This window comes from Portunus trituberculatus, chromosome 28 (genome assembly GCF_017591435.1).
Source record: "Portunus trituberculatus isolate SZX2019 chromosome 28, ASM1759143v1, whole genome shotgun sequence".
Classification (NCBI taxonomy): Eukaryota; Metazoa; Arthropoda; class Malacostraca; order Decapoda; family Portunidae; genus Portunus; species Portunus trituberculatus.
In genome coordinates this window covers 4,964,540-4,978,391 of record NC_059282.1, presented here as the reverse complement: position 1 = coordinate 4,978,391, position 13,852 = coordinate 4,964,540, and the positions used below count along the sequence as shown (strand labels likewise).

Here is a 13,852-nt window from a genome sequence, read left to right as displayed (position 1 = left end):
ATTGACTTACGTTCATTGTCTCTAATTTTTCTCTTTTTTGTAAGTTCTCATTTCTTTATCATTGTTATCTGTGTGTTCTGATTCTTGTTTTTTTTGTTTTTCCATGTACCTTTTTTCCTATTTTCCGATTTTTCTTCTATATTTCGTTATCTCTTGTTTTTTTCAGTTCTCTCGTTTGTTGATCATAGTATTCTCTCTCTCTCTCTCTCTCTCTCTCTCTCTCTCTCTCTCTCTCTCTCTCTCATTCACTTTCACTCGCGCATTCCTTCAATTTAGCCTCACCCTCCTTCTTCCTCTACTCCCCTCCTTCCGGCCTCCATCTTCTTTTTTATTCACTCTCACTGTCATTTCCTCTCACTCTCATTTGACATTCCGTTATTCTCTCTCTCTCTCTCTCTCTCTCTCTCTCTCTCTCTCTCTCTCCTAAAAACAAAAAAGCATTAACAAAAACACCTTCTTTGGGATTAGATTCTTTATTACAAGGACTGTCTCGCCATTCAATACGAGGAATCACTCACTCGGCACCAGCAGATGAAAAGGGACGAAACAATGAGGGATAAAAAAAGATCGATAAGAAGAAGCAATGAAGAATACAGTCAATGATCGTTTCCCAAAGACAACAATGACGGTTTTAATAAATTAGAGGAATTCAGACTTCGGTTGATTTTCTGTCTCATGTCTTCGTTTTCTTTGTTTTGTGTTTGTGGGATTACTGTTGTTTCTTGTATTAACCTTTCGTGCTTCTATTTTTTTTTTTTGTGTTCGTAATTTTGCTTGCGTGTTTTGAGTTAAGCTTTAGCACTTTTGCATTGTTGTCTTTTCTAGGTTTGCTTATTGTGACCTTCATGTTGAGAGTGGTAATGTCTTTTTCTTTGTATTGTCATCTTTCTTGATTTTACTTTCATGTTAAGTTCATTTTTTTGTGTTTTCTTTGTCATGTTATCTTTTCTTCTAACTTTTTTTTTTATTAGTCAGTTTTAATTTCATATTGAGAATGAAATTTTGTGATTTTTCTACATTAATTTTTTTCAATTGTAATGGTTTTTTTTTTTCTAATTTCAGTACTGGGAGCGAAATTTAGTTCATTTTTTACATAACCTCTTGTCTTGCTATCCTGACTTACATATTAAACGTTAACTTGTATTTCGCCACAAGTGGTTTGCTTCCTCGTTGGCAGGACATCTTGACTGTGGCGGCGGGACCCCAAGTTTATGTGTCGCCCTCCCTTTTTATTCAGTGTTGTGCTGGGACAGGAATTCGTAGTGAGTCTAGTGACCCAGAAGAGGAGAGGGAAGGTTTGGCCTAGTACCTCCTCACACCCAATAGTCTCTTGTTTATTTCCCTCCTGGTTTGCTTAAGATAAATAGGTTTTGGTGATTTATAGTGCGGTGCTCAGGGTTGGCTCGCGTCTTTGGGGATTGAAGGCATGGAGGTGTGGAATGTTTGCATGGGAGAGGGAGTGAATTAGGACAGAGTGTGGGAGTGTTTCCTGCTAAAGGTGTGGTAAGGGTTTTTGTTTATGAGAAGGAGGATTAACTTCATACAAGTTTTTAAGGGGCGAAATGTGCTTTTAAATAATGTAATATCCCTCTTGTTTCCTTGATCCCACCTTATCTTTTTCTATCAGACTTTTAGATTGATTGATTGGTTGGTTGATTGATGCATCATAATGAGAGGGTTATATGACGCCTATTATCAGTCTCTATTTTGTGTGGTTATAAGATTAGATGCATTTATGGGTAGGGATGATAGCTGTGTATGTTTGAAACGGACTACCACGTGTAGACCTAGGTAGTGGCTTCTTTTTTGCAGATTTCCATAATTATGTTTCTATCCTTTTTTTTCCCATTCAAATCATCGCTGAAGTAGCGTTTCACACACCAGCACCCATGCACGGGGGAACCGTCACACTAACACTTTCCGTTCCACTGCCCCATCAGAGTGTTCACGTCCCCGGCACTTTCCGCACCCTCACCAGCTTAAATGTCTCACGTCTCAATCACAACACCCAATCATGGTTCATTTACTGATGGGTGAGCGACGATGCGTGCTCGGAACGCCTCTTAGGATTGCTTATCGTGCGTGTCATCACTCTCCTTGGCGTCGTCGGCGAAGCTAGGGTGCTGGGCTGGGTTGAACGAAGGCTGAGTTCCAAGGAAGGGCTGCCCTGCTGTCAGGGGAACGCCAAATCTCTGTTGTGGGTGCACTGGGAACCCTTGGAATCCCTGTGCTGGGAAGCCCTGCTGAGGAACCACTAGTTGAGGCCTGAAGCGTCCCCCCTGTTGCTGAATCTGTTTGAGCTGCTCTGGAGTCAGCTGCTGAGGACTGATGAGACCAAAGCCCTGACCAGCTAAAGGTTGTGTTGGGAACTGTGGCTGTCCCAGGAATGCAGGCTGTTGTCCAAAGGCAGGCTGTTGCCCAAAGGCAGGCTGCTGTCCAAAGGCAGGCTGCTGTCCAAAGGCAGGCTGCTGTCCAAACACAGGTTTCTCCTCCTCTTCAGGCTTCTTGTCAAATTCGGGCTTCTTATGTGTGGACGGGGGGGCTGTTTCGCCGAACTGGGGCGTTTTCTGAGAAGTCTGTGGTCTGCGACCAAACTGCCTCTGACCTCCCCTGGGGCTGTTTTGGCCGAACCGTGACCCACTTCGATTAGGACTTGAGGCGTCCTGGCCAGATTTGTCAGGCTCCTGATCAAATGGTGACGTGCCTCTGCCCCCCAGCGGCCTTCCACGACTAGATGTTGGCCTCCTCTGACCAAACCTTGATGTTCCTCTTTCAGGCTGTGGCTCAGGCTGGGCTGGATCAAATTTTGTGGGAGCTTGGCCGGGCTGTGATGCGCCCTGGCCAAAGTGTGGCGCCTCCTGGCCAAATGGTGACACGTTTTGGCCGAAATCGAAGTGTGCACCTTGCCCAAACAGTGGTGTTCCTTGGCCAAACTGTGGTGATACTTTATCAGGGTGTGATGGCACTGGGGTAGGACGTGGTGATCCTTGTACTCCTTGTGCTCCTTGGCCAAACTGTGGTGCTCCTTGTCCCTGTCCAAAGTGCGATGCTACCGGGCTGAACTGTGGTGCTCCCTGGCCTTGGCCGAACTGTGGCTTAGCCTGCCCTAGGCCGAACTGTGGTGCTCCTCCTTGTCCCTGGCCAAACTGTGGTGCTCCTTGTCCCTGGCCAAACTGTGGTGCTCCTTGTCCCTGGCCAAACTGTGGTGCTCCTTGTCCCTGGCCAAAGTGTGGTGCTACTGGACTAATCTGTGGTGTTCCTTGTCCTTGATCTAGGCCAAACTGTGGCTTCCCCTGTCCCTGGCCAAACTGTGGTGATTGTTGCACAAACACTGATGCTCCCTGGCTTGGCTGGGATACTCCTTGACCGAAAGAAGAGACTCCTTGACCACCGAAGTGTGGCGCCCCTTGGCCGAAGGGTGACGGATCCCTGTCGAACTGTGGCTTACGTGTCAGTGTAGGTGCTGGCGGACCAAACTGGGCTGGATTCTGTCCAAACTGAGACGGATCCTGTCCAAAAGCAAAATCACCATCAAAATCATCGAACTTGGATGGCTCCTGCCCGTGGAACTGAGGTGTCTGTGGACTGAACTGGGGACGCTGAGGGAAGAAGGGCGTGTCCTGGGCACTGGGGACTCTCTGAGGCTTGGGACTTACTGGTGTAGGTCTCAAAGGACGCGTAGGTCTGGAGAAAGAGAAGGTCCCAGCGGGTAAGACTCCAGATGGCTGGGAGGGAGAGGCTGGGAATGAAGGTGGTGCGTCATTCTCTGATGAGGCTCCCTCATTCTTACGAAGTGGGAATCTACTAGTGCCAGCGAAACCAGAGCCTCCTGGGAGCCTCCTGGGGAACTGTGGGGTCTTGGGGACGATGGGCTGGGATGGAAACTGCTGGCTGCCTGGATCCGCTTGTGGGAATCGAGAGCCAAACTGCGGGAACGGATTGGTGGCGAACTGGGGACTCGGGAATAGCTGTTGTGACTCCCCATCTTGATCCTGATCTTGTTCTGCCTTTCTCCTGAGGAACTGTTCGGGCTCCTCAACCGGCGGAGGGAAGGCAGGTGGTCTTGCTGCAGGAGTCTGGGGTCTGAATGCCGGCCGGGAAGGGAATCTGGGTCTGAAGGTGGGCTGTGGTTTTGGGTCTGACTCTGGGTCGTGCTGAGTAGTGAAGTCAGGCACAAAGGCTGATTGAGGCTGAGTGCCAGGGAGGAACTGAGGTCTGAAAGTGTCCTGGGGCTGATGCTGGGGCTGGAAGTCATCATCCTGGGGAGGGAACTGAGATCCAAAGTGCGGTTGGGGCTCAAAATCCGTGTGTGATGGAAGCTGGGGGCGGAATCGGGGTCTGGAAGTAGGTTGAGGCTGGGGCTGAGATTGGGGTTCCTCAGACTGAGGACTGGAAATGGGTCTGAACGTAGGGTGACGCCTAGCTGTCTGACCCCGTCGCTGAGGTCTCCTGCGTCTCTGGGGTCTGAAGGTGGTAGTGGGCTGGGGATCGAACTGAGGAACGAAAACATCATGGGACTCCGCCTCTGCAGGGAGCTGTGGATGAGGCGTGGGCTGGGCGCGGCTGGTTATCTGAGGCGACGGTTGTGGGAAATCTGAGGAGGAGAGAGGAGGAGGGAGAGGAGAGGAAGGAGACTGCTGGCGCTTGACTTGCTTTTGCGGTCTTCGAGCTCGTCTTGAAGAGAGGTCGGAGAGCAGCTTGGTGTCAAAGGAAGGCGGCGTGGACTCAGAGGATATTACATCTGACTGAGTTTCGAAGCCCGTCCCGTTACCCGCTGCATACTCCACTACCTTGAGCTTCCCCTCGTTGTCTGTGTAGCCAAACTTGCCCTTCACATTCCCAAGGGCATCACGCGTCTCCAGCTTAAACGTCCCATCGGCAGCTTCGAATCCATAGGTGTAGGAGCCGTCCCCATTGAGCTTGTTGATGTGTCGCAGGATGGGCACGACTGTGGTGGTGCCCTGGGGATCGTCACGTGGCTTGCTCGTCTGCGCCAACACCCCCAGCCAAGCGCACGCCAGAAGTACCTGCAATATGAGAGGTCATTACCTTGTGTTACCTTATGATCACCTGCGTCACGCTCTCTCTCGCCCTCACTGTCTCACTCTCACTCTCGCTGACAAAATGTGATAAAAAATGTGAAAATCGTGTTGACGGCTGACGCAACGACAATGAGTCTTCTTTTTTTTGTGTTTGTCATCACTCAAGAATTTCCTCTTTTTCCTCTCGGGTAAAATTCAGGATTTCTCTTTTTTTAACACTAGTAAATACAGCACCGGGAACTTTCACTTCTTCTGGGACTGTCACGTTTAGGTCTACTGTCTTCTTGCTTGATTTATGCTCTTGTGTTCTTATGTTTTGTTTACATCGGCAAAATACTGAATCAATGGACGCCAGACCTCTTCGCCGGTGGCTTCATGTGTGTGTGTGTGTGTGTGTGTGTGTGTGTGTGTGTGTGTGTGTGTGTGTGTGTGTGCGTGTGCTGTCACGTCACGCTAAGAACCACTAAGAGCCAGCGCCTCACACGAACCACCACCAGGGAAAGAGCGGCTCACGAAACACTCACGGTTCTACACCACATCCTGAGGAACGCCGCTGAAGGGAGTGTGCGCGCCGCCTTCCCGCCACCTGGTTATATACGAAGGGCGTCACGTGACCCTGGGAAACGGCCACGCCCACCGGTGACCTCGGAAGGGGGTGAAGGGGGGAGAAGGAGGGTCGCTAGGGAAGGCACACACACACACACACACACACACACACACACACACACACACACACACACACACACACACGCTATATACAGGCCTATTAGCAATGACTCGTAACGATTATCTTTGGTTAGGTAATAGATAATCTTAATTAATTAGCCCGTGACACCTTTTCCAGCCAGATAATTGATAATCGCGTCATTGCGGTTCACCTGGGTTTCCGGAGCACGTGGAAGGTGTGGCTAGGTGGAGATGTGGGTGATTAAGGGCGAGGGAAGCGGAAGAGTGGAGGCACGTTTTGAGACAGGAGAGAAGGAGAGAAAGAGACAGTGATAGAGAAGGATTGATAGAAGGATTTTAAGCGAGCGAGAAAAAGGGAGGACGACTGGGTGTGGTGACGAGACATGAGACACACAAACACGCGCACACACAAATTTGTCATGAGAATGCATTACAGACTGGAGGACTAGAAGGAGGAGGAAAAGGAGGAGGAGGAAAAGGAGGAGGAAGAGGAGGAGGAAGAGGAGGAGCGCATCCTTGAGTCCCTCCAAAGCGGCCATGAGGGGATGCTTTGGATGAGTTCAAGGAAACAAAAGACCATCTGGAACTAAGAGAAAAAGGGGATTGATGCGAGTCTAATTAACTTTCACGTTGGCATTAAGTAAATAAAACCGTTCAAGCTTAAAGTTAGATTTTAACCCATTTTTTTACCCTGAGTTTTGGGTATGACTGAACGATTTTATTTACATTAGGAAGAGAGTCTATTAAGGTCAGAAGATTAATGCCCAGAGTCTTCACTATTTTAACCCAAACATAAGTATCTGAAACTGTATAAAATCGCCAAATAGTAAGCGAAATAAATATGAAAACGAGTCATTATACTGAAGGGGTTAAAAGAGAAGAAACTGGGTCTCAGAGTGGTGGGTGAATGGAGTGAAGTCAGTAATCAGGTTGTTAGTGCCGAGTCATTAGGGAGCTTTGGAAGATTAGACAAGTTCATGGATGGAGGTGATAAGTGGAAAGTGATATGTAGGTGTGTTTTCTACATGATGTGCCAGGTGTACACATAACGACATCTTGCAGCATCCCATGTTTTGTATCCTTGTGTTTGTGTTCTTCATCTATCTCTGAAACACTAACAACTGACTTAGCTTTTTTTTTATACCATGTAGGCTTTTCACGGGAATTTATGGGCTAAAGGGGATACTTTTTTGGGGTACCTCCTATCTCAAAGCCCACCCGCTAGGAAACCGTTGCCCCGAGTAAGGAAGCCCAAACTACACTCGGACCGTGGACAGGATTCGAACCCGTGCGCTTGGAGACCTCGCGGACCCCAAAGCACGCATGGTTCCACTGTACCACGGCGGCCCCATAGCTTGTAATATAAAAGGAACTGTAGAATTGAGAGCAATTATTTTTATTTTCTTTGTAAACGTGCATAGTCAAGGAGTTATTTAGAAGTTATAGGGTAGTTTTCAAAGCCACATTAACCCCTTCAGTACCATGACTCGTATACATATTCATTTTACTTAATATTTGACGATTTTATACAGCTTCAGAAACTCATGTGCGGGATTAAAATTGTGGAGACTGGCCATTACTCTTGTGATCTCCATAAACCCTTCTTAATGTAAATAAAATGGTCTAATCATACATAAATCTCAAGGTAAGAATGTGTCCCAGTACTAAAGGGGTTAAGATTTACGAAAATATAAAAAGCTGCATTAAAACCTACTCATGATAGTCCTTAGTTTTGAAAGAAAAAAAAATAAAGAAAGGGAAGCAGTAAAATGAAGAAAAAGGACGAAGAAAAGAAAGCAAAGAAGAAATTAATAAGTACATGGGGAAGGAAAGATTCTAGGTATGATAAAAGGAACATAAAAGTGACAAAAACACGCAGTAAAACCGAAAAGCGGAAAAAAAACAAAAACACGGAAAAATGAAACTATAGATAATAAAATAACTTATACAAAAATAATGCACATAATAAAATAAATGAATCCCGGAAGAGAACACACACACACACACACACACACACACACAGGTAGATAAACAGGTGACGTGATTCTATTAAGGGCTCACCTGCAGTCACAGTCACGTAATGTTCAATAGCAAGGCATCGTGGCACACCTGAGCGCGTTGGGTTACCTGTCCTTATTAGGGTGAAGGTCCTCTTATGCATCGCTACTCCTTTCCCTCCATTACCTCTCTCATTGTTTTGTTTTTTTTCATTATTTTTTTTATCATGGTGTGCAATTCTAAAAGGCAATTTCCTGGTGTTGCTGTATCATTTATTTGTCATTTTGTTGATGTGTGTGTTTATTTGTGTGTTTGTGTCACGTTATTTGATTTATTTTACGAAGGTTGCTCTCTCTCTCTCTCTCTCTCTCTCTCTCTCTCTCTCTCTCTCTCTCTTTCCACAGGTGTTTTGAAAGGTAACCCGAGTCTTAATGAGCGCTCAGGTGTGGCGTTTCCAAAGTTATGACCACCACAAGTTCCCGTGGGAGAGAGAGAGAGAGAGAGAGAGAGAAGGGCGAGGAAAGGGCGGGAGGGAGCGAGGTTGCGTCTATGCACCGGGAGGAGGAGGAGGAGAAGGAGGAGGAGGAGGTAAGGAATGAGGAAGAGATAGAGGAAATGAAAGTGAAGGAATGAAGGAGGGAAGGAAAAAAATAGATTGTTATGTTATGATTGAGAAGAAGAGGAGAAGGATGAGAAGGAGGAGGAGGAAGAAGAAGAGGAGGAGGAGGAGGAGGAGGAGGAGGAGGAGGAGGAGATAGAGGAAGGTAATGAAAAAGAGGAAGAGGAAGAAGTGGATGTATATCATTGGTCTCGTTAGATAGAATATAATTTTGTGACGGTGCCTTGTTTTTTGAGCGCAAGGACGTGGAAGAAGAAGAAGAAGAAGAAGAAGAAGAAGAAGAAGACGAAGAAGTAGAAGAAGAAGAAGAAGAGAAGGGAAAGGAAGGAGGAAAAGAACTATAAAGGAGAGAAGTTGTAATTATAGTAGTCATAGTGGTGGTGGCAGAAGAAGAAGAAGAAGAAGAAGAAGAAGAAGAAGAAAAAGAAGAAGAAAAGAAGAAGAAGAAAAGAAGAAGAAAGAAGAAGAAGAAGAAGAAGAAGAAGAAGAAAAGTAGAAGAAGGAAAAGAAGAAGAAAAGTAGAAGGAAAAGAGGAAGAAGAAGAAGAAGAAAAAGAAGAAGAAGAAGAAGAAGAAGAAGAAATACCAGTCGGTCACATCTTTTGGAATTACAGATGAGGGAGGAAGAGAAAGAGGAGTAAAATGAAGCTATAGATAAGAAGCCGAAAGAAAAAAGACTGAATCGGAAAAGAAGAAAAAGAAAATAACAGAAAAAGAAGCACAAATAGAGAGAAAGAGAGAGGAAGAAAAGAGATAAAAGCTAAGAAGATAAACAGATAGAAAGAATGAGAGGAAGAGGAGGAGGAGGAGGAGGAGGAGGAGGAGGAGGAGAAGAAGAGACTAAACGAAGTAGAAAAATTAACACAAAGAGACAAAAAGAACAAGAAAAGAGAGAAAAGAGATAAAAGAAAAACAGACAGAAAGAAGAAGAAGAAGAAGAGGAGATAAGAAGGAGAGGTAGAAGAGAGTGAAGGAAGTAGAAAAAGGAGAGAGAGAGAGAAGGATAAGAGCATTGCATAATAGGACAAGGACACGATGACGATAAAAAGGTGAGTGAGTGTGTGTGTGTGTGTGTGTGTGTGTGTGTGGGTTTATTGAAATAGCATCCTTGCATTATAAGATTCACACAACAATCGGTAATGCCAATATTCGTCTTCGTTATGTGGGATTATGCTACATTGTGTCAAGAAATACAGTTAGAGAGAGAGAGAGAGAGAGAGAGAGAGAGAGAGAGAGAGAGAGAGAGAATTCTATAGGTTCATGGTTAATATAAAGGGATTCCATTCTCTTTAAAGGGATTGGTTGTTCTTAAGTCGCGTGTCAAATTGCTCGCCTTGTTTGTTTGTGTGTGTGCGTGTGTGTGTGTGTGTGTGTGTATATATATACGTGTGCTTGTGTTGCATGAATAAGCAAATTCCAAAATATAATTAGGAATGCCTTGAGAGAGAGAGATAGATAGATAGATAGATAGATAGATAGATAGATAGATAGAGAGAGAGAGAGAGAGAGAGAGAGAGAGAGAGAGAGAGAGAGAATGAGAGAGAGAGAGAATTTTGGGTCGTGTCGTAACAGGAGTGCCTCAGGGTAGCACGAGTAGAATATTCCCTCTTTGTTTGTACCTTACATGAGCCTCACCTGTATGCACCCTCTCCACAGGTGTGCCCTAATTACCCTACAGTGACCTTGAATTAAGACAGGTACATGTTGTATAGCCTTAACTACCTTCCTTCCTTCCCCTCCCTTGTTTATGTCATTATCTTCTTCCTTTCCTCATTTTCCTCCACCAAATACTTATCTTTGCCTTTGTCTTCCTTCTTCATCTCCTCTTCATCATCACTATTCCTGTAAGTTTAATGTACACTCTGTCTAAACCACGCTGGCAAATCTTATCATGTTTTATTTTTTGTCTATGTCATTATATCCGTCGTTTTTTAGTCATACCTGTGTATTATCTTATATTCTCTTATTTTTATGTCTGTCTGTCTCTACGTGTCTAGTTTAAGCCACACCTGTAAAATTCCTTGTCTTATCTTTTATCTATCTCATTTTACTCATCTGTGTCAAGCCATAACAATAAAATCTATCTGTTGTTTATCTGTCATTATATTCGTCAATTTCAGTACAACCAGATAGTCTTCTTGTCACATCTTATTTTCCAATCAAGCTTTTCCTTTGTCCATGTCTTCTTTCACTCTTTCAAGGACTTCGCATCCCTCACCACACCCTCACCGACCTAAGCCTTGCCCTCACACTCAGAGTACCACCGCACCACCGCCCTCTCATTCCTCTCACCGCTGCATTCCCTCACACCTTATAGACTGCACTCACTCTTACCCTCAGCTTCTCTGCTTCGTCTCTCCTCGTCTTTCGCTTCCAACACGAAGAGAAAAAAAATAGTATAAGAAGAGGTGAAACGTCGAATAAAAGGGAAAAAAAGGTTAATAGTAACAAAAGAAGTGCTGAAGAAAAGGAAGTAAAGAAAATAATGTAGAGATATTTTTTTTCTATGGCCAGTATTCAGGAACACTTTACTCTCTCTCCACAACTATTTTCAAAGGTCACAGAGATGATTGTACAGGTTCCCAAGACTGATTTTCCTGTCCATAAAGTAGAAATCTTGCTAATATACCACTGCAACCATTAAAGAACACCCTTATAAACCCGTGCCACCTTATAGAACCTTTAGAAAGTCGTGGAGGTGTAGAGTAGAAATGTTTCAGAAAATATTTCATAACACACTGATTCTCTTCCGTCTCCACTCACCCTCAACCATATCCGTCTCACTCCCTATGCCTTCCCGCCACACCCTACACCGTTCATCCTCGCAAGCTTCACCCCGAGGCACCATTTTGTAAGCTGCGTTTGGTTCAAGAAGAGAATCGTAATGTGTGTTATTGGTGGTCTTAGGATTATATACAAAGGTTTTGTGGTTTTTGCGATTATTCTTATTGCTATTGTGTAATTTGTTGTGAAGGGCTAAGTGTGAGGGATTTGAATAGTGAAGGTAAGATGGAGAAGAAAATAAGGTAAAAAAGTATGTGTTGTAACTACCAAATGTTTAAATGGAGTGGTAGATGTATAAATTAACTATGTGTAGACGTTTTGGGGATTACAATATAAGAAATGGAACTAAAGTGATATACCTAACCAGAGCATCGTACATATCTACACTGGTAATTAGATGAATAAGTAAACGAATGAATAAGTAAAACAAAATAAGAGAAAATTTAAAAAAAATCAGTAAAAACAAAATTAGAGACAACAAGATATACGTAGATAAATAACAAATAAGATTAAACAGAATAGATAAATGAATAGATCTAAATAAAACAAATGACTGAATAAGTAAGAAAAATAAGGAAAAATAAATAAAGTAAAACAAAATTAGAGACAACAAGAAATGAATACGTAGATAAATAACAAATAAGATTAAACAGAAATAGATAAATGAATAGATCTAAACAAAAACAAATGAATGAATAAGTAAAGCAAAATCAGAAAAAATATAAGAAAATAAGTAAAACAAAATTAGAAACAACAAGAAATTAATAAGCAAATAAATAACAAATAAAGTTAAACACAACAAATGCAAAATAGATCAAAATAAAACAAATACGCATAAAAAGGCATATATCACAGACTTTAGCACAAACACCACGCATTCAGGGCGCATCACGGACTGTGGGAGTTTATCATCACGATCACTTCCTTTCCATAACGTGCCTCTTGTGTGCATTTGAAGCTGAAAGGGAAGCTTAAAAGACGCCAGGATTTACGCTTGAGCACCCTTCTTGTCCTCCCAGTAGAGCGAGAAGTGTGTGTGTGTGTGTGTGTGTGTGTGTGTCCAGAAAAAAAGAAAGGTTATGAAAAAAGTGGTGTATAATCTCTATTTTCCAAAGCGACACAGTTTTTCAAAGAACCACTTTTACTTTCATTTTGGGTCTATAATTTGCGATCTTCACGACGTCGTACAATGGCGTGGCGATTGTCGTACGCGAAGAGAACGAAAACGAGAGGGAGGAGAAAGAGAGAGAGAGAGAGAGAGAAAATGAACGTACTTGAAGAATAGCGAGACAAAAAAAAAAAAAAAAAAAAGAATAAGAAAATGGAAACACGAAACAGTAACCGGAAATAAGAACAGGAATAAAAAAAAAAAGAAAAGAAATAGAGACATAACTAAAACATGACCTGAAACAACAAATAGAGATAAATAAGATCGTATGAGGAAAACAAGAATCTAAATTAAGACGAGGAAAACCAAACAAAACCTGGAAGTAACAGAGACAAGAAAAGATGTAGATAGAAAAAAAAAAAAAAATTGCTATCGAGTGAGTCAAAGAGAGTGAAGGAGTGACAAAGGAAAGGAAAAGGAAAAGGGAAAAAATGAACGAAGGAATGAATAAGCAAATAAGATAGCAAGTTTGTGAATAAGTGAACGAATAAGTGAGTTAGACATTGATTAAAAGAATTAGCACATAAATGGAATGAATGAGTAAGTGAGTGAGTGAGTGAGAGAGTGATAGAGAAGAGTGAATATAAACGAAAGAGTGAATTAGTGAACGAGTTAGCGAGTGAGTAAGCTAGGTGAGTGAGTGAGTGAATGAGTGAGACTAATAGAGAAGAGTGAATATAAACGAAAGAGTGAATTAGTGAACGAGTTAGCGAGTGAGTGAGTGAGTGAGTGAGTGAGTGAGTGAGTGAGTGAGTGAAACAGTAGCAGAGAAGAGTGAACATACTGAAAGAGTGAATCAGTGAACGAGTAAGCGAGTGAGTAAGCGAGGTGAGTCAGTGAGTGAGTGAGTGAGAGTGCGTGATTGAGTGAGTGAGTGAGTGAGTGAGGCAGTAGGAGTTGGATGCAGTTTTCTCAGCCGTGACGGAATAAGGTGGACATCAGGAGTGTTACCTTGAGTTGTTATATACACTTTTACTATCCTCCTCCTCCTCCTCCTCCTCCTCCTCCTCCTCCTCCTCCTCCTCCTCCTCCTCCTCCAATGTTTATTATTTTCATCTCATTACTTCCTATTTTCCTCATCTTTTTTTTTTATTTCCCAACTTTCTCCTCTGCATCATCTCTCTCTCTCTCTCTCTCTCTCTCAGTCTCCTCCTCCTCCTCCTCCTCCTCCTCCTCCTCCTCCTCCCTACTCCTCCTCCTCCTCCTCCTCCTCCTCCTCCTCCTCCTCCTCCTCCTCCTCCTCCTCCTCCTCCTCCAGCCACCACAGCAGGGAGGAATGCCGCCTGATCACGTGACTAAAGCGATGATGTTTGTCATAAAATCAGTGTTTCCCAGAACTTCATGTCTTGACGACTTTCCTGGCCTAGAAACTTATGTGTGCCGTAGAATATATAAGTAATTCTAACGTAAGCTTTTGTGCATTCCTAACCTACTTTCCCTACTGTTCTGTAACCAAATAACTTCCGAAAATGTGGCTAAGGTGAAGATTAGTTTAGTTTGCCATTAATAATTTTGTTTAAGGTAATGCATGTTACGTTTTCTCTTGAATACGTAA

The 13,852-nt window shown here is 43.5% G+C and overlaps 1 protein-coding gene across 1 annotated transcript; it reads right to left on the bottom strand.

Moving 5' to 3' along the window:
* Positions 1 to 457: 457 nt before the first annotated feature.
* LOC123510237 (glutenin, high molecular weight subunit DX5-like) lies at positions 458 to 5,602 on the bottom strand. Its single transcript, XM_045265194.1, has 2 exons — positions 5,567 to 5,602; positions 458 to 5,027 (listed from the first exon to the last, which is right to left on the bottom strand). Exons 1-2 carry the CDS (start codon positions 5,579 to 5,581, stop codon positions 2,064 to 2,066), a joined length of 2,979 nt encoding a protein of 992 aa, XP_045121129.1. The 5' UTR covers positions 5,582 to 5,602; the 3' UTR covers positions 458 to 2,063.
* Positions 5,603 to 13,852: the final 8,250 nt, after the last annotated feature.